We start from the raw sequence: 22168 nt of genomic DNA, 5'->3' as shown, positions 1-22168 counted from the left end.
GAGCACTTGAAAACATGATCCTTCAGAGAACGAAGGGCCATAATTCTATATTATCATCTGCCGGCTGGAGCCATGGCTGTCAGCCAGACAGCAAATGTCACACAACTCATTGAGAGGCTCTGAGGATTGCAACACCATGCTGGGAGCCACGCTCTGGGATTGGGCATGTGGAGCAAAGGGGAAGGGCAGGAGGGGATCAGAAGGAGGAATAAGAAGGAATTTTGGACATCAGAAGGAATTTCTTCATAGAAAGGGTGGTTAAACACTGGAAAGGGCTGTCCAGGGAAGTGGTGGAGTCATCGTCCCTCGACATGTTCAGAGAATGACTGGATGTAGCACTCAGTGCTCTGGTCTGGTTGACAAGGTGGTGACAGTCACAGGTTCAATGATCCTGGAGGTCTTTTCCAACTTAAATGATTTTGTGATTCCGTGACAGAGAGTAGTGACAAAGGTTTGGATAGCTCCAGGAAACTGTGGTTCTCAATTTGGGGGTGAGGAGAAGGTGAGCACCTCTCTGAGAGGACAGATGATGAAGTGGATTCCATTGCTGTCACCCACAGAGGAATTTCCTACTTCTTATTCACAAAAGAAGAAAAAAAAAGTGAAGAGAGCTCTGTTTTCTGCTGCCAGACATAATCACTAACTCCAAAACCTGAAAACAAACTCACACAGTAACTTGACACATGATCAAGGCTTTACATATCCACCACTGTGGGAAGAAAATGTACCCAAAAAAATTCACTCCTTGTCACAGAAAGCTCATGTGTTAGTACCAAAGTGACTGTCGAAGTGTCTTTAGTGACAGTTCACCTGCTCATAATTTCACAACAAACAGACAGCTATGCTTCCTTTCCAGTTCAATCCAGTTTATATCTCCTTTCCTCAATAGGGTGAATTTGCCATCCCGATGCACTTTGAACCAGTTTTATGATTTTATCTTCATGGCAACAAGCCTCTGCTTTGAGGAAGAGCACTTATTAACTAGAGACAGCGTCATTTTCAAAGTGATTTATTTTATGAGAGTTTTGAAATAAATGATCAGTCAGTGATTGGCCATAGGGGAAAAGCATATAAAAGCTTACCACATGCACTGAACATACCATCTGGTATCCTTTAAAATCTAGCTTCAGGGTGGCTCAGCTAATTCTTCAGAGCACTTGATGTTCACAGAGCACACTGAGGCATGAATAGAAAAGCAAGTGACATCGCCCTGTAAGAATCAGCACTGGAACTGAAGATTAATATCTTATATCTCACTGTTCCAGCCCATCAGCAAGAGACTGGCATTTCCTTAATGAAAGCTGACGTTACAGTCCAGAATTTTAAACTTGTTAAAAAAAACCTTTTATTTTCGGGTTGGATAGCAAAGTGATGCCTCCACTGTGTGTTGTTCCTCCTGACTGGCTGATGTAAAAGGGAGGTACAACAAAGATATTGTTATTGTTCCTTTGAATTTACTGTTCACAGCATGAACAGCCCTCCGGGTGTGATAAAGTTCCCTGCCTCTGATGCCTGTCACAACTCGAGATCTGTGTTATTGTCCCTGAAAAGTACTGAACTGGACAATTTAAGTATTGTCTGTTGGTCTTTTACCCCAAAACAAAGGCTGAGGCAGGCAATTATGCCCAATTTTGTCACTGAAAGACAAGAGAGATGCTGAAACCGGAGGGAGTTCAGCAGGGGCCACTGGCACAGTTGGGGGCCAGAGCATGAAGAAAGGCTGTGGAAATTGTATTTTTGAGCTGGGAGAGAGGGTAGGAAGGACCTCAGAGTAGCCTCCAGCCATCCAGGCGGGTGGTACTGAGTGGGCAGAGGTACATGGCAGGAGGACAAGCCACAAGTAAAGCAAGGGAAAGTCTGACAGGGTGCAGGGAATAATGGCAGCACTCACAGGGGCTGTATTTAGGGATGGAACATCCAGAGAGGTTGAGCAATCTCCGACTTTGGAGACACTCAGAACTCACGCAGACAAGGTTCACAGCTATCCCTGTTTTGAGACAGAAGTTAGACCAGAGCTTCCTTCCAATCCAAATATTTACATGAAGCTGAGCTAAAAACAGAGTGGCCAATACTTGTAGCACACAGGCAGCAGCACAGGCTCTGCAATGCAGGCCTGTAATAAAGAACTGCCCTCACATTATTACACCAAACAGCCTTTCTGAATAATTTAAATTCACAATTTCATCCCAATGTTTCTTTCATTACATAATTTAGTGTGCAAAGTAACATCTTCCAATAGGATGGGGCCAGGGCTCGGTGGTAGCCCCTCCCAAGACCTATTTCTGGCACTGAGATGAATCAATTGAATGTAAATTCCATGATGGCACAGGGTGCCCAAAGTAGCTGTGGCTGCCTCATTCCTGGAAGTGTTCCAGGCCAGGTTGGATGTGGCTTGGAACAACCTTGTCTAGTGGAAGGTCTCCCTGCCCATGGCATGGGGTTGGAACAAGATGGTCTTTAAGGTCCCTTCCAATCCAAACCATTCTGAGATTTGTTTTGCAGCCTTCAGCATATACACATACACAGCTGAAGAGCTGCATTTGCCCAAAGGAGGGGAAAAAAATCAAAAATTCATCTTCCTTTTCTGCTTCTACATACTGTGTGATCCTAACGTGAAGCCTGGTGAGGTTGGCTGGTGAGATTATTGATTAAAAGGTGCTATTGCAGTCCCAGTCTGATATTTAGAGTGAGACATCACCACTGCTGTCGGCTGCATGTTTTGCTCATTAATTAAGGTTTCTAACTACCAGATTGTTCAGGAAGAAGCATCAAGCTCTGGGGACTCCTGCTGTCACCACTGGCAGCCCAGGACACAGCAGCAGCCGCTCACAACACTGCCCTTTCAAGCGTGGAAAAGCAAAGGTGCCCTGAACACAGCTGGGAGGAGAATTGATTTCATTCTTATTTGCTCATTTCTCCCAATGAGGCACGCCGAAAAGGCTGTTCCTACAGGAACTCCCAGTGATCGCTGGACTCAGAAAGGCAATTGTGAAAGAGCTGTGAAGTCAGCCTAAATTTTCCATGGCTTTTATTTAAATTCAGAGGGCAGGTTGTCATGTCCTTATAGGGTGGGGTCTATAGCAAATGCCCATTTAGTTTTGGTAATAATTATTTATGAAAATCAGTCAGTACAAATATTGCAGTTTCATGCCTGTTACAGCTACCATAGAATTCCAGAATGGTTTGGGTTGGAAGGGACCTTAAAGACCACCCAGTTCCAAACCTCTGCCATGGGCAGGGACACCTGCCCCTAGCCCAGGTTGCTCCAAGCCCCATCCAACCTGGCCTTCGACACTTCCCAGACACTTCTCTGGGAAACCTGTGCTAGGGCATCACCACCCTCAAAATTCTTCCCAATATCCCATCTATCCCTGCCCTCTGGCACTGGGAAGCCATTCCCCCTTGTCCTGTCACTCCAGGCTCCTGTCCCCAGTCCCTTTCCAGCTCTCCTGGAGCCCCTTTAGGCCCTGGAAGGGGCTCTGAGCTCTCCCTGGAGCCTTTTCTTCTCCAGGTGAACACCCCCAGCTCTCCCAGCCCGGCTCCAGCCCTTGGAGCATCTCCATGATTTCCTCTGGACTTGCTCCAGTAGATCCACCTCCTTCTGATTTTGGGGTCCGCAGAGCTGGACACAACACTCCAGCAGGGTCTCAGGGAAGTGGAGCAGCGGGGCAGATTTCCCCCCTCTCACTGCTGCTCACGTTCCTGGGAATGCAGCCCAGGACACCGGCAGTTTCTGGGCTGCCAGCGCCCGGCTCCTGCTCCTGCTGCTGCGTTTTCCCTGTTACTTCAGAAGCGGCCAAACAATGACCTTGAAAAGCACAAATAGATGCTCACTCCCAAGGGAAGGGTGCCAGCGGCCGGGTCGGCATGTGCTGGGCATCGCCTGTGCCCACGTTTCTGCTGAGTTTAATGGAATTATCTGGGCATGGAAAGGCTCAGGATTAGTGCCATAGCTGGGAAGGGCAGGGCAGGGAATCACACTGCGTGTTTGGGCCCTGCCACGGGGGCTGGGGACACAGGGAGAGGGCAAAGGGAAAATCCAGATTTCAGGTGCAGCTTTAGGTTTGGAACATGAAAACTGGATGATTTGGGATAACTTAAAATGAAAATTTGGTGGGATTTTGTGCAAGCTGAGGGGAAATCCAGGCCAGTGGTCATGGCCCCAAGGCTGACAGAGGTCAAGGGGAGTTTGGACAAGGCTCTCAGGAACATGGTGGAATTGTTGGAGCTGTCAGGATTGCCTTCATTTGTTCCTACTGGGTGAGAAGAAAATCAGAATTAGATTTTCAGCAGTCGTATAGATCCATGAGAATCAGCTGTTTATATGATTATTAATTACAGTGTTAAACATGACAGGAGTTGTGCAGCTTCTGCTGCAGCATTTGTGCTGGCAGCTGTTGGCTGTAGGTCTGAACAAACCAATGTTCTTGGAGCTTTTACTGGAACCGTTCATGGCAATTTAGCTTGTACATAGGAATAATATTTTAATTTCTTAGTGGTTAAGTTGATACCTCTTTTTAACACGGAGAATATTTTGACTTGTTTTTCTGTTCAAGGGACAGAAACGCAAGCGCTTTGCTTTGTTGGTTTCTGCTGCTCGTCTTGAACTGCACGGCGCAGGTTTTGACTGACGGACGAGGGGGGCGACAAATCAAGCTACTACTTTTTTTTTTATTTTTTAACGGCAGCGGTGAAAATGGTGGTGAAACGCTTTTTAACAGCAGCTCTCGGAGCCCCAGGGACATTTCCGGAGGGACCCCGAGCCGAGTCCCCTCACGGGCCGCGCCCGCCCCTCAGGGAGGGCATCACGTGACCGCGTGAGGGGGGGGGGGGGGGAGGGGGGGGGGGCTGCCGCGCGCCGCGAAAGGGCGGGGCCGCGCTCGCTGTCACGTGACCCCACCCAGACAGCGCCGCTGTGATGGGCGGGCGGGGGCGTGGCCTAACGGCGGAGGGGCGTGGCCTAACGGCGGGGGGCGTGGCCTATGGCTCGGCGCGTGTGGGCGGGGACACGCGTGGGCGTGGCCGCGTGGGTGGGTGTGGTCTGTGACGCGCGCTGCAGACGGTGGGGGGCGTGTCCACCCCGGGGTGGGCGGTGCCTGTGACGCAGCGGCCATAGAGGGGCGTGGCCAAGCGCGCCCCTCCGGTGTGTCGGTGTGGGCGTGGCCGCCGTGACGCAGTTCCGGTTCCGGTGCCCGTCGCGGTGGCGGTGGAGCTGCGGCCGCCGCGTCGCTCCGGGCCTGCGCCGGCTCCCCCCGCACAGGTACCGCGACCCGGCCCCGCCGCCAGCACGGGCCCTGCGCCGCCGCGGGGAGCGCGGGAGGGCGGGGGGGCTGCGGCCGGGGAGCCGCCGCGCCGCGCCTCAGACATCCCGGAGGTGCCGCCCCGCCTGCGGGGGGCGGGCGGTGCTGGTCCCTGCAGAGCACCGGGGGTCGCTTGTGGCGGGGCCTGGTGGCTCTGTAGCGCTGGTGGCGCTGTCTTGGCTGGGTTAAATATTTGTTCGGCTTTTTTTTTGTATTGTGTGGTCGTAGTCTATTAATGAGCACATCAGTGAGCGTGGATTACATATAAGTGACTTTAACTTAAAGCTTCCTCTCTAAAAAAGAGCTCAGGAAATCCAGTTTTTCAGAGTTGATGAGAAGTTGGTTTATCAAATTTTAACGTATTTAAGGCAGCTGACTTACATGGGAGGGCCAGCACTGCGTGGTATCTGTGCCCCCCGAGCGCTGCCTGCCTGACAGGTTTTATTTCTGATGGAAAACTTGTTTCCAGGTCAATTACGTGGAAAACGGTGCTGATCTGATGGTATTCAGCCTTACTGCCAGTGGTGTGTATGAGCAGAAGTAAGTGCTTTGTCTTTTTGAAACCAAAATGACACGCCCTGAAACTGCCCTTCCCAGGACCTGTGGAGATCGGTATAGCTGAAGGAAATATGTGGTGAATATCAGGCCAGTCCTGGAAAGCAGTTTGGGTATTCTTGAAGCTTGAGTTCATTCAAGTCCGTTTTAACAGTGCCAGATGAAGATGTGAAAGGTGCCAGGTGTGAATCTTGAGAAGTGGTTTTCCTGTGAAAGAGGCTCTGCTAAGGAGCAGAAGGGTGTGTGGGTTTGTGTGTCAGCGGTGAGGTTACAGCTGGAATGTGACACATGGGTTTGGTGTTTTGTTTGGGGGTGACACACCAAAACCCTGCAGTGAAGCTGTTTGATAGCCACTCCTCAGAGTCAGTGTGTTTATTTCACTTAAAACAATTACAGTAATTAAGCTGATAATGCTTGAGAGGAGAACAGGGACTGCCCAGGAAAGCTGTGGCTGCCCCATCCCTGGAGGAGTTCCAGGCCAGGTTGGATGGGGCTTGGAGCAACCGGGGCTAGTGGAAGGTGTCCCTGCCTGTGGCAGGAGGTGGAAAGGGATGAGCTTTAAGGTCCCTTCCAACCCAAACCATTCTAGGATTCTGTGATGTGAGGCTCTGTAGCTCTCAAGATAATTTAGAGGCAACTCTGAAAGATCAGTTTTAATCATTCCAAGCTGCTGGACTAATACATCTTTTTCAGGATTCCCAGGGCTGTGTGGTGTGGACAGGAGGAATCTTTGGCAGGGGAGGCTCTGTGTTCTGCCCTGACTTTGTGTCACAGCTGGCACATGAACAAGGCACCTCCTTGTGATCTGTGTCTGCCGGGTGTGGGACCATTTGGCTGGGTTTGGGGACCAGATGAAGGGATCAGGTCTGGCCTTGGTGGGGAGGCAGCTGTGAAACTGAATGGCCTGACAAGGGTGAAGAGCTGGCACAGATCGTAGATCCTTGTGGCTTTGTATTTTACAGGTCTTGGAAACTGCCAGGATCTCTGTTTTGAAGAATTATTTTCTTTTTGGTAGTTGGTAATTTATAGCAAATGCCACAATTTGGTTCTCGGTCTTAATGAAATTTGTCCTGAAGATCTGAATACTGATCTTTGTCATTTTTTCAGTCATAACAGACAGGGAAAGGGGCAGAAATATCCCCAAATCTCTCATAGCCACTGATGATGTAGCTGTTGATTTAGTTTGTCAATTAACTTTGTTCTCCCAATGGATAAAGACCCAGGGCACACCAAATTATTTTATGGTATCTGAGCACTGGGGAGGCATTAAAGATGGGGAAAGGGCCATAGGAGGCCGCCAAGATGATCAGAGGGCTGGAGCAGCTCTCCTATGAGGAAAGGCTGAGAGTGCTGGGGTGGCTCAGCTTGGAGAAGAAATGGCTTTGGGGTGATCTAATTGTGGCTTTCCAGTACCTGAAGAGAGTCTGCAAGAAAGATGGAGAGGGACTGTTTTAAAGAGCATGGAGTGACAGGACAAGGGGGAATGGCTTCCCCACTGACAGAGAGCAGGGTTAGATGGGATATTAGGAAGAAATTCTTGGCTGTGAGGGTGGTGAGCCCTGACATAGGTTTCCCAGAGAAGCTGTGGCTGCCGCATCCCTGGAAGTGGATAGGGCTTTGAGCAGCCTGGCCTAGTGGAGGAAGGTGTCCCTGCCCATAGCAGGGAGTGGAATGAGATGATCTTTAAGGTCCCTTCCAACCCAAACCATTCTGGGATTCTATAAAGGCCAGCTCTGAAGTGTTGATATTTAATGCCTGAAGCTGCAGAAATTTGCATATTTTAGAAAACATTTAGAAGCTGTCAAAGATTTGGTGTCTCTTCCATTTTCTCCGTGTGCTATGTTGGGTAGTTACACTTATGTGGGCAGAAATCCTGTTGTAGATGAGGTTATGCTGGTAGGAATTAGTCATGTTAGAGTGACAAAGGAACCTCTCTGCCGAGGCAGCCGTGCCACCCAGTGGAAATGCAGCACAGCCTGTTGCATCCAGAAAACCTTTTTCTGTGTTTGAAAGATGATCTTGGAGACAGGAACTAAATCTGGCACGTCAAGTGTTGGAAAAATGTCAAACAACTCAAAAAAAATAGGAAAGCAGTGGATGCTGAGTTTTGGGTAAGGAAGAAGAAGTGCTTTGGACAGCTCTTCCTAACGAGGGTTGGTAAGGACTGATGGTGGATAAAAGCCAGGAAAGGCAAAAGCATGGGAAAATTGCTACTACACCCATAGTTGCAGTGAGATGGATGCAATCCAAGAGGGTTTAGAGCTCAAAAAACCACCGTGGAGCTGGTTTGTTGCGGAAGCTGTTTAGTAGGACGGATTTAGCACGGCACACGTAGCACCACGCTTCCAGGAACAGGCGTTTCACAGACCTCTCTGAAAGCCACCAGTTGGTTGTGAGCGCTGCTGGAGGAGCTCTCCTGCCAGAGCCGTGTTGGAGTTGTGCTTCCCAGCCTTTCTCTCTTCCCAGCGCAGCATGAGCACGGCAGCCTCGCTCGTCTCACCTACCTGCTGGTAACTTTTGGGAGCAGCTCATGGATGTCCAGGAGGCCTTGGCCTGTGGCCTGAAGGTTTTGCAGGGTATCATTTCTGGGCAGGTGCAGTGAAGTCCTTCCTGCCTCTCATGGCTCTTCAGGATAAAGGGTGAGAGGGATTCAGCTCCTGGCAGCCTTTTTTTTGCAGGCATTGGTCATCTCTCACCATCCCTCACTTCAGTTTTGTGCTTCTGGCCGTTTATGTGCTCAGAGGTGGCTGAGAGGTGATGCCCTGACCAGCACAGCTGGAGCTGGCAGGCTCTGGGCTTCTGGAAAGCTGGAGATGTTTCCAGGGGCGTTGGCCTTCGGAAAACAAAGGAAATCTTATCCTACAGCATAGTGGATGCAAACAGGACTTCACTGAATGCTGCCAGCTCTGTTGTCTTTCTGCTCCCTGCCAAATGACTTTAACTCCTGAACCCTCCTCCTTTTCTCTTTCTTCATCCCAACTCCAGGAAAGATAATTTGGAGTAGAGTTTAAATGTGGCAGAGTAAATGTCTGTTACATTGATGAGTTTTTCTCTGCTCATATCAATGCTTGTGCACTAGGAAGGCTTCAAGAAATAATTGGTTAATTCAGGAGTCCATTTGTTAATCCTGATGACTCTCAAAATCTCATCAAGCCCCCATTCTGTGTGGGGTTTTTTCTAAAATCTTGAGCCAAAGTGTGACATGGGGGGACTTTAAAATTTAGTTACTTGGAGGTCTTCTGTCTGACACTGTCTCTGAGTCTGATCTGTGAGCATGTGAATGCCTTGGGCAATAATTGTATTAATATAGTTGGTATTCCTGTAAGGTTTTGACTGAAATTCTTTAACTAGTGTTGAACAACCTGAATGGAATATAGATTCCAGATCTAAGTACAGATGAGTTCATATGTTGTCTGAATGTTAAGGGTAATTTCAGTTTCTTTTTTATGAAATGAAGGTGGCAGTGCCCAGATTAAATGTCTGTTTAAAAAACATCCCTGAAATAGGCCGTCCTGTCTGCAAGAGGATCCTTGACATGCTTGGCATGGGCTCAGTTATCCCAAATGTTGCCAACAAATGTTGCTCTTGTCTGCTTGCCAAAGTAAAAAAGCCACTAAATCTCATTATAAGCTGTGCTTAACTACTTTCCCCCCCACCCCCCCGGCCCCCCCCCCCATAAATCATGCAGTAGAATTGTTCCCTTCGTTTTCATGGCACAGAAATATTTGGGAATGATCTGCTAACAGATATTGGGGATATTAGTTGATATTTGGGAAGCAGGCCTGTTTCAACCGTGTTCACCCACTGCTTGACTTGAATTTACTTCTCCCTGACACTTTTGTGACAGATCCCAGGATTTTCTTCTGAGTTCTCCTTTAGTTTCATTTCTTCTCTTCCTTCTCTCCCTCGCAGCAAATGTTCAGCCTCTTCTGTGGACTTTTTTCAATCTGTTATAGATCTGTTTTTCAGTTGGTCTTATCCCATCTCTCCATCTGCCTAAAGAAATGAGGATTCTCTTGACCTGTTTTGGTGGTGTTTTTTGATAACCTGATTATGATGATGATTATTATTATTACCTGTTCACTTATGTAAAAATTTTTTTGTAATTGTCTCTGTATTAATGATTGGTTTCCTTTATTTTTGGGGTTATATGAAATATCTTCTACCAAAAAGCACCTGCCAAGTTATTGAGTGTGGTTAATTGCAAGTATTAATGAATTCTTAGCAGAAGAGATATTTCTTGAAGAGAAATTGAGTTTCTGGTAGATATGTCTCAGACAGCTGAGCTGTTAATAACAGGAGCAGAAACTACTTCCCTGATGTAGTTCAGTTGGTTTCTCAATTTTAAACAAATAGTTCTTGATCTGAACATGTCCCTCATCTGAGACAAAGACTCCTTACTTGAAAGAACTACTGCTGTTACAAATTGATACTGGAGTTTTAACAAACTTTTTTATTCATGCAGTTAGGCCCTGAATTCCATCAACTTTGTAGATACTTATTTCTTAAAAGGCTTATTTAAATTATTAGGTGCTTCTTAAAAGGTTTATTTAAATTACTAGGTATTTCTTAAAAGAGTTTTTTAAATTATTAGGTGTACCTTGAAAAGTTCACTGTGTTTCCACAGAGGTCTGGGTTGTTCCGTGTGGTCATAAATAACTTGGGAAATGAGATGAACAGTGTCTTGTTGATACAAAGCCATTCAGGAAAGTAAGGATTGGGTAATAAATCAGCAGAAATAATTCAATGGCAATAAATCTGCTGTGATTCAGAGTAGATAAATGTAGAGCGGTGCATATAATTTCACATATAAAATGCTGGGCTGACCCTTGACACTGAGGAGTGAAATATTGCCATGGAAGTGTCAGTTCCATGGGGATCAAAAAGCAGCTGAAAAATTAAGAAGTATCAGGAAGGAAATAGAAGACAAACCAGAGCATAATTATGATACTGTATAAATCAATTATTATCCCACATCTTCAATTCTCTGTGTTTCTTTCTTGTCATTCATCCCAAAAGATACAAAAGACTTGGAAAAGCCTCAAATTGAGGCAGGGAGAATAATGAAAGGTATGGAATAGCTGCTGGACAAGGGTCAGGGGAATGAGCTGGAGCTCAGCCTGGAGAAGGGACAGCTGAAAGAAAATGATAACAATCTGTAGGATAATGATCAGCATGGGCAGGGTGGATAAGAATAGACTTGCTGATTTCCTCAGCTGCAAGAATGGAGGACCAACAAGTGAAACTAGTAAAATCCAGGTTTAGAACAAAAAAAGGAGGTGGCTTTTGTGCAACAAATAGCAGCCTGTGGAGTTCCTTGCCAGTGGGTGTTGTAGGAACAGCACTGAAGTGGGCAAATGAGACATCCCCTCATCTAAGTGAGGAAACTGGATGTGTTAGTAAAAAAGGAATTATTTGAGGGTTATTACTCCATAGAAATTGTGTACAGCTTAGGAAGTGTCTAAGCTAAGCTAAGTGTTGGGGGGTGAGTGTCATTCCTGTTCTTGTTCTTCTCTACTGGTCATTGTTAACATAAAATGGGATGCTGAGCTAAATGGCCCCTTGTTCTGATCCAGAACTGTCCTAACATTAGGAAATTGTGTAGATAATAATAAATTTACAGTACAGTTTCAGAGATGAATGTATAAATAATATAATGTAAATAATATGAATACATATTAAGCTAAGGGAGCTTATGAACCTATTTGATCCAGGCTTTCTGTACACACCTCCATCCCTGAGACCATTCTCTGTCTTAGAAGTCAGTTCTTCGCCATGAGCAAGGCGAATACAAAGATTGTGTTTTGTGGGAATTAACCTTGCAGTAATATTTGTACTCTTGGCATCTCTTTTGCATTCTTCCTCCTCTTACATTCCTTTCTGGCTCTTACACTCTCCCCTAAAAATTTCTGGCTGGTCTTGCTCATCTTCTTAACAGTTCCTCACCTCTGGTTATTTGTTAATATGGCTCATTGGTCCCTATTTTCAGTGCTCCTTGGAAGTATGGAGAGGTTGGAAGTTGGATACATATTAGTGACACCTCTATAGTCAGTTACTGGAATTGGTGAACGTAAATAAGAGCATCCCCTGCCCTTGGTGTGTTCTGAAAAAATTGGAGGATAAACCATTAGCAAACTATAGTTCTTTTATTTCTGGCCATAAGATCTGTGTGGGGATTCCAGCTCTGAGGTCCCCAGCATCTGAAGGACATGGACCTATTGGGGCAAGTCCAGAGGAGGCCATGAACATGCTCCAAGGGCTGGAGCCCCTCTGCTCTGGAGCCAGGCTGGGAGAGCTGGGGGTGCTCACCTGGAGACAAGAAGGCTCCAAGGAGAGCTCAGAGCCCCTTGCAGGGCCTAGAGGGGTTCCAGGAGAGCTGGAGAGGGACTGGGGACAGGGGCCTGGTGTGACAGGACAAGGGGGAATGGCTTCCCAGTGCCAGAGGGCAGGGCTGGATGGGATATTGGGAAGAATTTTGAGGGTGGTGATGCCTTGGCACGGGTTTCCCAGAGAAGCTGTGGCTGCCCCATCCCTGTAAGTGTTCAAGGCCAGGTTGGATGGGTTTGGAAGGTGTCCCTGCCCATGTCAGGAGGTTGGAACTACGTGGTCCGTAAGGTCCCTTCCATGATTCTCTGATTTAATCATGTGTGGTATTTAAGTAAAACCTTATAAAATGAAGGCCTTGTTGCCTTTGTAAAATTATGGCTCAGGCCTGTTACTTTGGCTAGAGAAGGACTGTGAGAAAGTCAGTGAGAAGAAAAACAATTAGTTTTTACCCATGAGAATGTAGTATCAACAGAAGCAAGAAAGTTAAACAGTAGAAGGAGAAAACAGCAACATACCCAAACCTGTTATTTTTTTGAATGCTTGAATGCTTATGCTGTAGGTAGCCAATGGTAGTATGTTGTAGTTAGTAATAGCCAATGAGCCTATTGCGGTAGTTTAGCAGCCAGTGAATATGTAACACGAATGATAACATAAAAAGGTGTATAAAAGAGGCTGCTTTGTTTAATAAATGGCTTTTTGGCCCTTGAAAGAGGCACTGTCCCTGTGTGTCGTGGCCGCCCCAATAGCGACAATCATGTTTTGGTTTAGATGCATTGACTTCCCCCACAAGAATCCTGCTATACCTTTTCCAAATCCCAGTTTAGAGAACACCTGGAATCTTTCCCAGGCCTCCCTGTCTGGGCAGGCTCCATATATTCCATATGAATGCTTAAAATATTTTTTCCTATTGCAATGTGACCTATTTATATCCTGTGTTGCACCTGGCTGAGCTGAGGCAGGTGGAGGCTCAGGACTTTCCGTTTCATGGGAACTTAATCCAGAGAAAGGTGTTTGGGTTGCTCTGTGAGCACAGGGAGGCAGCTGGGACAGCCACAAATGCAGGGCTAAAACACAAAGAGAAAATTTATTCGCATTACCTCACTAACCGGGGATCCCCAAAGCAACACCTGGGCACAGGTGTCCCAGCAGACACAGGCACTGATCACCCTGATCCGTGGTCCAGGACCTGGTGTGGGCCAGAGGCACTGAAACCAAGGCACCAAGAGTTGCTGCCAGTTCAGCACTTGCTGTGCTCTGAATGAGACAAATGTAGATGTCTCATGAAGTCTTGCTTAAAAATACCTTTATTATTTTCAACAAATTTCACTTTATCTCACCTTACTTTTCAGCACAATGTCTGGAACTGATGATTTTTCGGTAAGTAACAGTTTTTCTTTCCTGAAGATCAGCCAGTTGTGTTGATTATTCCAAAAGCTGACACAGTTTTTTGAAGGAAAAGGGGAGCTGACAGCTGAGAGATTTCCTCTGTATCACAGTCGTGGTGTTTTCCTTTTGGGTAGATGTAGCAATCCCTGGACTAAACTTCGGAAGCTGCTGGGTGCCTCCTGGGTTCTCTCCTGTGATATTAACAAAAGAGCTGTGCTTTAATGGCATCAGGATAGTTGTAATGGAAATCTAGGAAAATGTTTTCAGGTTTGTGCTGCAGTTGCCTGTTGTTCCGTGTGGTAGGTCACCTTTTATCTCTGGGTTTTTAACTGCGGCCTGTCAGAATGTCTCTGCTGCCTTAGTGATAGGAGCTGCACAAAAATGAATGTAATCATCTCTGTGCAGCCACCAAGGGCTCTTCTCCTGCCGCTCCGGCAGCTGGGATGTAGCCACGTGGTGGGGGGATGTCTGCAGCTGGGAACTCCGGCGGGCACGTTCCGTTCTCACCGGCGCTTTGTCTTTCAGTTGGCAGATGCTTTACCAGACCAGTCGCCTGCTAAAACCTCCAAAGTGAGCAGCACCAAGCCTGGCCAGCAGCCCGGGCAGCCTCCGCAGGGCTGGCCGGCTTCCAACCCTTGGAATAACCCCAGTGCCCCCCCTATGACTCCAACCGGACTGCCACCAAACACATCGGCTTCCAGCGTGCCCTTCGGACCTCCTCCAACGGGAATGTATCCTTCAATGCCCCCGGGACCGCCTGCTCCATTTCCTCCTCCTCCTACTGGACCCTCCTGCCCTCCTCCTGGTGGTCCATATCCACCCCCAACTGTGCCAGGTCCTGTCCCGCCAGGGCAGTATCCTCCACCAAATATGCCCTTTCCAGAGCTTCCACGACCTTACGGAGGTCCAACAGAGCCAGCTGCACCTCCTGCTCCTGTTGGGCCATGGGGATCCATGCCCTCTGGAGCATGGGGACCAACAATGGGAGGGCAGTATCCTGCTCCCAGCATGCCATATCCACCCCCAGGGCCATATTCCGCTCCTACCCAGACTCCTGGGGCTGCACCGACAGTACCATGGGGTACGGTCCCGCCTGGAACGTGGGGACCTTCACCGCCCGGGCCATTCCCTCCACCCACAGGATCATATCCAGCTCCAGGACTATATCCTACGCCCCCTAATCCTTTTCAAGTGCCATCTGGTCCTGCTGGTGCTCCATCAATGCCTGGTGGTCCCCATGTGAGTATTTAATTTTGGTCTCAAGTTACTCTAAAGTATTTCACATTTAAGTGGGAAAATTCAATAGCATAAGACCTGCTAGTGCAGGTAAGGACTTTCAGCACACCTGTTTTATTCCTCAAGTCAGTGGGATAGGAGCAACTTGTTAAATACTAAATATACTAGAATGGTGAAATTATGTTAAATTGGAGCATGTCTCATATTATAGTGGTCTTCCACTGCTTGGAAAGACTCCAAAAACCAAAAAAAGGGGGAAAAGCCTTGTAATAATTCTGAAAGAGAAAATAATCTATTTAATCTGAAGAGATTGCTGCTAGGGCAATAGGGAGGGAATAATAAGTTATAAGGATGGATTTGTGATTAATTAAGAATATTTGTAACTGTGAATGAACTGCTGTGTGAAAAGCCTGTATTGACCATGACTTATTGTCTCTTGCAGCCTTACCGCTGAATACATTCTGGGCAACAGAATACTGTAGTTTTCCACCTTCATCCACTACTTACAGAGATTTTTACAGTTTTTGTTTCAGTAATGTATGGGGCTGTGAAGAATATTGCCTCTCATATGTGCATTTGAGGTATGAAGGAGCAGTTTACATCAATTTACCCTGCTCATATGCTGGCATAATTATTTGGTTTAATCAAGTGAAATACAAAGAGAAGAAATCAACTAACACACCTGTGGTTCTTATGTTGGCAAGTATTCCTTGGAAAAACAGGAGTTGCCATGTAAGGATTATAAAGAATCAGGCCCACGGAATTAAAAAAAGTTAATTCTTAAATTTCCATGAATGCTTTAAGTCTTGTTGCCAGACTTGTGCTGGTCATTGAACGGATGGATGGATAGTCATATTTTGTCTATTTTCAGGTTATTCTAAAAAGTCAATAGGGAAAGTGTTTCAACATTTTAGTCAAGAAACCTAATATTTGAACGTGCTACAGTAATTCAAACTAACAAGACAGAGCATGTGAACTCGAAGGTTTTCTCAGCATTTTGTACATACTCAAACCAGTTGCTCGGTCTGGGACTACGGACGAGAAGAGCCACGTTTGGAAGCCTTGGTGTGGCTTGTCAGCACACTGTTGGTGTTCACAAACAGGCATTCCTGTGCAAGTGAAATAACCTGGATGTGCAGTTAACTTTGAATCAGCAAAATGTGAGTTTTATGCATGCAAATGAGGACATCCTGTTGCCAGTTCTCATTCTGTGGTGGTTGGAAGTTTGGCTTGGTCTGTGTAAAGAGAAACTGATCCCCGCATAGGTACTTCCCTATTTCTGACCTGGGTTCTAGTCATTTCAAATTTGACTTGGCTGCTGGGTTGTGTAAACCTGGCAGACTTTTTCAGAGTCCCTGGAAACTGAACTTGAGCTTAAAGCCCAACCTGAGCATTCCCTTCCCAGCAGTTCTTGGCACAGTTGTGTCACGAGATCCTTGTTGCCACGGTTGGGCGCGAGGGGGTCTCGTTCGCTGTCCCTGGGAGCAGCCCCCTGTTCCTAGCTGGGTGTCTGCATACCTCACAGAGTAGGTGGAATTTGGGAGAAATTGAATGTCAGGAAGCCTGTGCACTGCTGTGCAGCTGCCTCTCCCAAGGGGCACTGCCCTAAGTTTTCGTGTTCTTGCCATATCTGTGCCAAGCACATCCGAGGGATTTGCCGAGACACAGCCACGTCTCTTGGTGGTACTTCACGGCCTACACTTGGACCACGGACAGTTTGTTTCCTCCACAGCTGGGGATCTCCTAACTTAGCCTCTGTGGGTAGAATTAGGAACAGATTTTGCTTCACATGGTAGCTCATTAGGGAGTCTTTGTAATCATGGAACTGTGAACATGAGTTAATTCTCTTCCAGTACCTTCATGGCTTCCTGCATGCATGTGATGGACACTAAAAGCACATGGGGTGACCTGGTGGTGATGCTCCTTGGTAGTCATAGCCTTTATGGCAAAGTCCTACGGTATTTTTGCAGGAGAAAGCAGCCAGCTGAGCTGTGGCTGCTTTAATCCAACGCCATGAAAGCTGATAGCAAAGGAATGTCTACTTTTTGTTTTAGGAAGACAGTACTGGAGCTGAACAAAAATACTTTTTAACATTTCAACTTAAACCCCAGCAACTTAACCCTTGGAATAAGAACCAAAAGTGCTTCACTAACGTTAAAAAAAAAACCAGTTGCCCCCCAAGCAGACTTGGCAAGACTAATTAAAAATTAACATAAGCAACATTGACTGCATTTGCTCAAGTGCTTTTTTGATACCTGCAGCCTTAGACTGTAAATCGTTGTAATGAAAAAACATTTATTCCAAATGAATGGATCATGCAGTAGCAGCGCTCCAGTTGGAATTGCACTGGCCATATGTCTCTGCAGGGAATGGGAAGAGGTAGGAAAGGATAAAGCAGAAGTAGCAAGTAATGATTTTTGGAAGGGGGTTTTGTAAAAGTAACTAGACTTCTAGGTTCTTCCTGAAATAGGCAGGATTTATTACTGGAACATTTAGGCTAAAATTCAATATATATGGGATGTTTTTCAATGTATATTCGTATTTCTTGAGGTCATGAAAACTGTTTCATAACCCCTTTGTTTTTGTGAGCAGAGTTCTTTGCATAGCAGTGAAAAGGGTATTCCTGTTAATCTATTGTGTAAAAACTCAAGGTGTCACTATATACCGTGTAGTAACTTTATCACATGTTATGTCAAGTGTGAGCAACTTCTGGCCTGAAGCTTTTGCAATGAAATTTGTACATTTCTATGCATCATTTTGAGTTCAATTGCTGAGGAGTTCGTTTTGACTTGTGCTTTGAGGTTGACATACTGCATTTGTTTACAATACGAAGTATAAGCAATCACATCTTTAAAGTATAGATTATTACCTGCTGCTGTATTTTCTTTAGATGAAACAAATATTGCTGTATGATAGTGAGAAGCTATAAATACAGGATTTGATATTTTTTTGAAAATGCTGTCACTTTTGTATAAGATTAGACATTAAACGTATTTTCAAGACTGTTGTGTTCACTGTTTTTCAATTCCTGCTTTTGACATGCCTGTGTAGACTTTTGCCTTGAATGAATAGTAAAATAGGACATCCTTGATTTGCAAAGCCTGAATATAAAATCAGAATTACTTGACTTCTGTGAGTGTTTTTCCTCTTCCTTTTGTGATATTTTCAGCCTGTACATAAGGGATATTAAATGTGGATGCAACCATGGCTCTGGTGTAGCATGTCAGCCCCAGGTAGTGCCTGTTCACAAATTCCCTGGTAATTAGGAGAGAAAAGATCTGGTCTTGTTTGTTCCAGAGGAGGAATGGGACTATTTTTCACCTGTGAAGAGTTGTGTGTGTGTTTTCTCTGCCTCTGAACAATTTCGTGTGCTAGATTGACACACGTGGATGTGGTAAGTGACCCCCAAACCACTGTTTTTATACACTTACTGGGAATTTGATGGGACAAAGTGAATAACAGAAACTTCAGGGCTTGGCATCAGTGTGAACTACTAAATTTGGGCATCACTTGTGGCTACGTTGCCATATGTTGGCTTGCAGAGCAGTTCACACTGAGCTAGCCACTGCTGCTGCCTTGGTTCACACCTTCACCCTTCAGGAAGGTAAAAATGGCAGCAGTGAGCAGGAAAGATTAGAAACAAAATTATCCACTTTAAGGCTTGGGAAAAGCTCTTTTTAGACAATGGTCCAAAAATAATCCTTACATCTGTTAATAGAACAGTACAGTGTGTGGGCAGTGCTTTATCCTGACTGTTCGGCTGTGGGATTGTCCCTTCCTCTGGATTTCTGAAATGAGTTGTGTCTGCAACTCCTGTGCATCAGTAAAGACACGGCCATGCAGATCAAATTATGTTAATTGCTGCCCTGCAGACACAGAAAATTTCAGATTAATATTTTTGGGGGTCAAGTCCTACAAGAAACAGCTCAGCTGAGGGACTTGGAGGGGCTCAGCCTGGAGAAAAGGAGGCTCAGGTGGGACCTTCTGGCAGGAGGCGGCAGCCAGGGGGGATCGGGCTCTGCTCCCGGGGAACAGGGACAGGATGAGAGGGAATTACTTTAAACTGCACCAGGGGGGGTTTAGATTGGATATTAAAGACAATTTCCTCATGGAAAGAGTGGTCCAGCCCTAGCACAGGCTGCCCAGGGCAGTGGTGGAGTCCCCATCCCTGGAGGGATTTAAAAGCCGTGAGGATGTGGCACTTGGGGTCAGGGGTCAGTGGTGGCCTTGGCAGTGCTGGGGGAATGGTTGGACTCCATCTTGGAGGTCTTCTCCAACCTAAAAGATTCAGTGGTTCTAAGTGGTATTTATCTATATAATTCTTAGGAGTAAAAACTCTTCCTGGGGTCTTGCAGAGTGGTCAGTGCGTGGTTAGATCCACGCTGGGATGTGTCAGTTCTGCTCTACTCTTGTGAGGGCGGGTGCCCAAACTCCCTGTGGGCGAGTCCAGATCCACTGCTGTGCCCAGGCATCGATGGATTCACTGCCCAGCCAGTCCAGACTGTCCCGAGAGAGAGATGGTGATCACAGAGTGGTTTGGGTTGGAAAGGACCTTGAAAACCATCTCATTCCAACCCCTGCCGTGGGCAGGGACACCTTCCACCCTCATAGGAAGGGTGTCCTGAGCCTCAGTGCAGTGAGAGCTCTTCGGCATCTGTGGAAGGATGACACATTCCACGCATAATTTTATTAATAGTGGCTGCCCTATTTCTAAAGTTAAGCACAGAATTCCAGTTGTTGGAGGGCAATTCCATGCACACCAAACAGCCATTATTCACCAGGCACCAGTATGCCAGTGTCATCTGGAAAACGAAAAATACAAGTTTCAGCTTTCACACGAAGCTTCCAAACAGTGCATCCACGCAGCAGGAATAGCTGTCACAGTGTCACAGACTGGGGTGTGCTTATCCCAGAGACAGCTGCAGGAGGATCCCGAGTGGGCTTGGACCCAGACGTGCCCCGTGGGTGGATGTTGGAGGTGTTTGTGCCGTGCAGGGCGAGTGCTCTGCGCTCGCTGCCCGGGCTCCACCCGCAGCCACCCATCCCTGGGCGCCTGTGCTGCTGCTGGTCAGAGCCCGTGGGCCCCAGGGCTGTGGTCTGGAGAGGAATGGTGTCTCCACACATGGGATACTTCCCTATTTCACTTACTGTTGGCCCAGTTCTCCCATTTCCAAGGTTGATGTAGTAGGATGAGCTACTCGTAAATTTTCCTCGGCTCTCACAGGTCAGTGGAATGAGTTAACTAAAAATGTGCCAACTGATAACAGTGAGAGAACATTTTTTTGGTCACTCTCACTCTTGCCTGCAGAATCTCTCAGGTCTGTTGGAAGCAGGTTGCCCAGGGACGCTGTGGCTGCCCCATCTCTGGGATTGTCCAAGGCCAGGTTGGACAGGACTTGGAGCAACCTGGTCTAGTGGCAGGTGTCTGCTTATGGCAGGGGGTGGAATTGGATCATCTTTAAGGTCTCTTCCAACCCAAACCATTCTGGGATTCTGTGATGCTTTTGTTTCAGAGGTGCACTGGTTGGTCAGGTTGTCTTATTTGATGACAATGGGACTTTGTATCCCCTGTGCAGCAGATTGTGAGCTCGGATGAAGTTACAAGTTACACCCAGATAAGTGATGAGGGGTAGTCAGAGCAGCAGCAGGAACAGTTCTGCTCCCTGTTATCACTTTCCAAAGTGAACCCTCCCTGTTAAATGAGAGATGGGGAGATAAAATCGCTGTGCCTGTGTGCCTGTCCTCTTTCCAACTTTCTCATGACAAGACAGGGAAGGGCTGTGTTGAGCAGTCCTTGGCACACCTTGGGTTTCATTTCAGGTCCACCTGCTGTCTGCACAAGAACTTACCTGCTCTTGCGCATTCATGTTCTTGTGATTAAGGGAGGGAATTCCTGTAGCAATTAACCCCTAAACTCACAGAGTTTCATTCCAAGTGGGAACTAGGAACCTCCCAGTATGCCTTCCCACCAAAACTCTTAAGAAAGTAGTACTGTTTCATGCCTGGTTAAAAGTGAACGTGGAATTTATCCATTGAAATAAATTTGGAAGATGACAAATGACACTGGATTTCATTTGTGAATTCCTGGGCTTGGCATGAATGGGGAAGGGCATGAAGTTGTGCCAGAGTGGGTTTAGGTTGGATATCAGGAACAGGTTCTTCCCCCAGAGGGTGCTGGGCACTGCCCAGGCTCCCCAGGGAATGGGCACGGCCCCGAGGCTGCCAGAGCTCCAGGAGCGCTTGGACAGCGCTGCCAGGGATGCCCAGGGTGGGATTGTTGGGGTGTCTGTGCAGGGCCAGGAACTGGACTCTGATCCTTGTGGGTCCCTTCCCACTCAGGATACTCTTGACACCTCTGGCTCATGAGTGCAGTGTTGTCCTGGGGTAGATCCGTGGTGAGAACCCCAGAAGTGTGTGCTGACAAGGGGGTTTTGTCAGGATACTTCACTTGCCTGAGCTGTTAAAGGATAATGAGAAGTAGCCCTGTGCTGTGGTGCCTTTTCACAAGAATGGGCTTAATTTGCACGATGTGAGAAGCTTTACATTACAGTGCTTTGTGTGACAGAAATGGTTCAGAGGAGTTGTTTCCAATTTGCCTGTATTCCTTTCAGTTACAGGCAACACCCTCCAGCAAAGAGAAGGTGACAGAATATCACAGTTTAAACTCACTTAAATTGGGGGAAATTGCTGCTTTAATACCCTGGTGCTGCTCTCGCTGCGTGCCAGGTTCTGTAAAGCTGGGGTTTGCCGATGCTCCTCAAGGAGACAGAGCTGTTTATCTTGAAAGTTTTTTAATTGAGGCACTTCAAAGTCTCAGCAGCTTCCACACAGGCTTTTGTTTTTGCATTTCTGCCTGGGTTCTGTCCTGTTTTCCCCTCAGAAAGCAACACCACATAACCTGGAATACTGGGGTGATCACGTTCATGGGTGTGTGCTGCCACTGTCACCATCCTTGTCTTGATACTCCTCTCCTGGGGCTCTGTCCTGCCTGTCAGAGTAAGGAGCTGCTAGAAGGAGAGTGGGAGTGGAGTGACACCAAGCAAAAACTGCTCTGAGTGGGTCAAAAAAGAAATTAAGATGTTGGAAAAATGAGCTTGTGAGTGTTGTGTAACAGCCAAGCACGATGAGGTCCCTCTGGATTTTGCTCTCAGCTGGTGCCTGCCTCTCCACCATCCTCCTCATCACCAGAGGGCTCTGCTGCTGCTCCACTTGCCCTGCAAAGCCTCTGGGAGAGGCGACTGTGTCTGGTATTGATTATTTTTAACACTGAACTTGATAAAAAAAATGAGGAAAACAACATTTTAGTGGCTTATGGTGCTGCTGGGAGAGTTATAACCTGCACCTTTGCACAGACATTGCACTCC

The 22168-nt window shown here is 46.9% G+C and overlaps 1 protein-coding gene across 2 annotated transcripts; it reads left to right on the top strand.

The window, feature by feature from the left end:
* The first annotated feature begins 5159 nt into the window (after window positions 1-5159).
* On the top strand, window positions 5160-17931 carry MAPK1IP1L (mitogen-activated protein kinase 1 interacting protein 1 like). Of its 2 annotated transcripts, none has more exons than XM_042047527.1 (4): window positions 5160-5260; window positions 13532-13559; window positions 14094-14807; window positions 15247-17931. In XM_042047527.1, exons 2-4 carry the CDS (start codon window positions 13536-13538, stop codon window positions 15256-15258), a joined length of 750 nt encoding a protein of 249 aa, XP_041903461.1. In that variant the 5' UTR covers window positions 5160-5260; window positions 13532-13535; the 3' UTR covers window positions 15259-17931. The 2 variants fall into 2 exon arrangements, with proteins under 2 accessions (XP_041903461.1, XP_041903460.1); XM_042047526.1 differs by lacking the exon at window positions 5160-5260 and adding an exon at window positions 5785-5840.
* The last annotated feature ends 4237 nt before the right edge of the window (window positions 17932-22168 follow it).

This window comes from Corvus kubaryi, unplaced genomic scaffold, assembly GCF_017639235.1.
Source record: "Corvus kubaryi isolate FWS band 111438036 unplaced genomic scaffold, C.kubaryi_AGA036_p1.0 66, whole genome shotgun sequence".
Classification (NCBI taxonomy): Eukaryota; Metazoa; Chordata; class Aves; order Passeriformes; family Corvidae; genus Corvus; species Corvus kubaryi.
This window is presented reverse-complemented; position numbering and strand designations above follow the sequence as displayed.

Bases quoted from the DNA above. Each gene is read 5' to 3' on its own strand.
- MAPK1IP1L (XM_042047526.1), top strand. From the start codon at position 5,800: ATGGTATTCAGCCTTACTGCCAGTGGTGTGTATGAGCAGAA. The intron at 5,841-13,531 runs GTAAGTGCTTTG...CTTACTTTTCAG, and splicing joins AGTGGTGTGTATGAGCAGAA to CACAATGTCTGGAACTGATG. The intron at 13,560-14,093 runs GTAAGTAACAGT...TTTGTCTTTCAG, and splicing joins CTGGAACTGATGATTTTTCG to TTGGCAGATGCTTTACCAGA.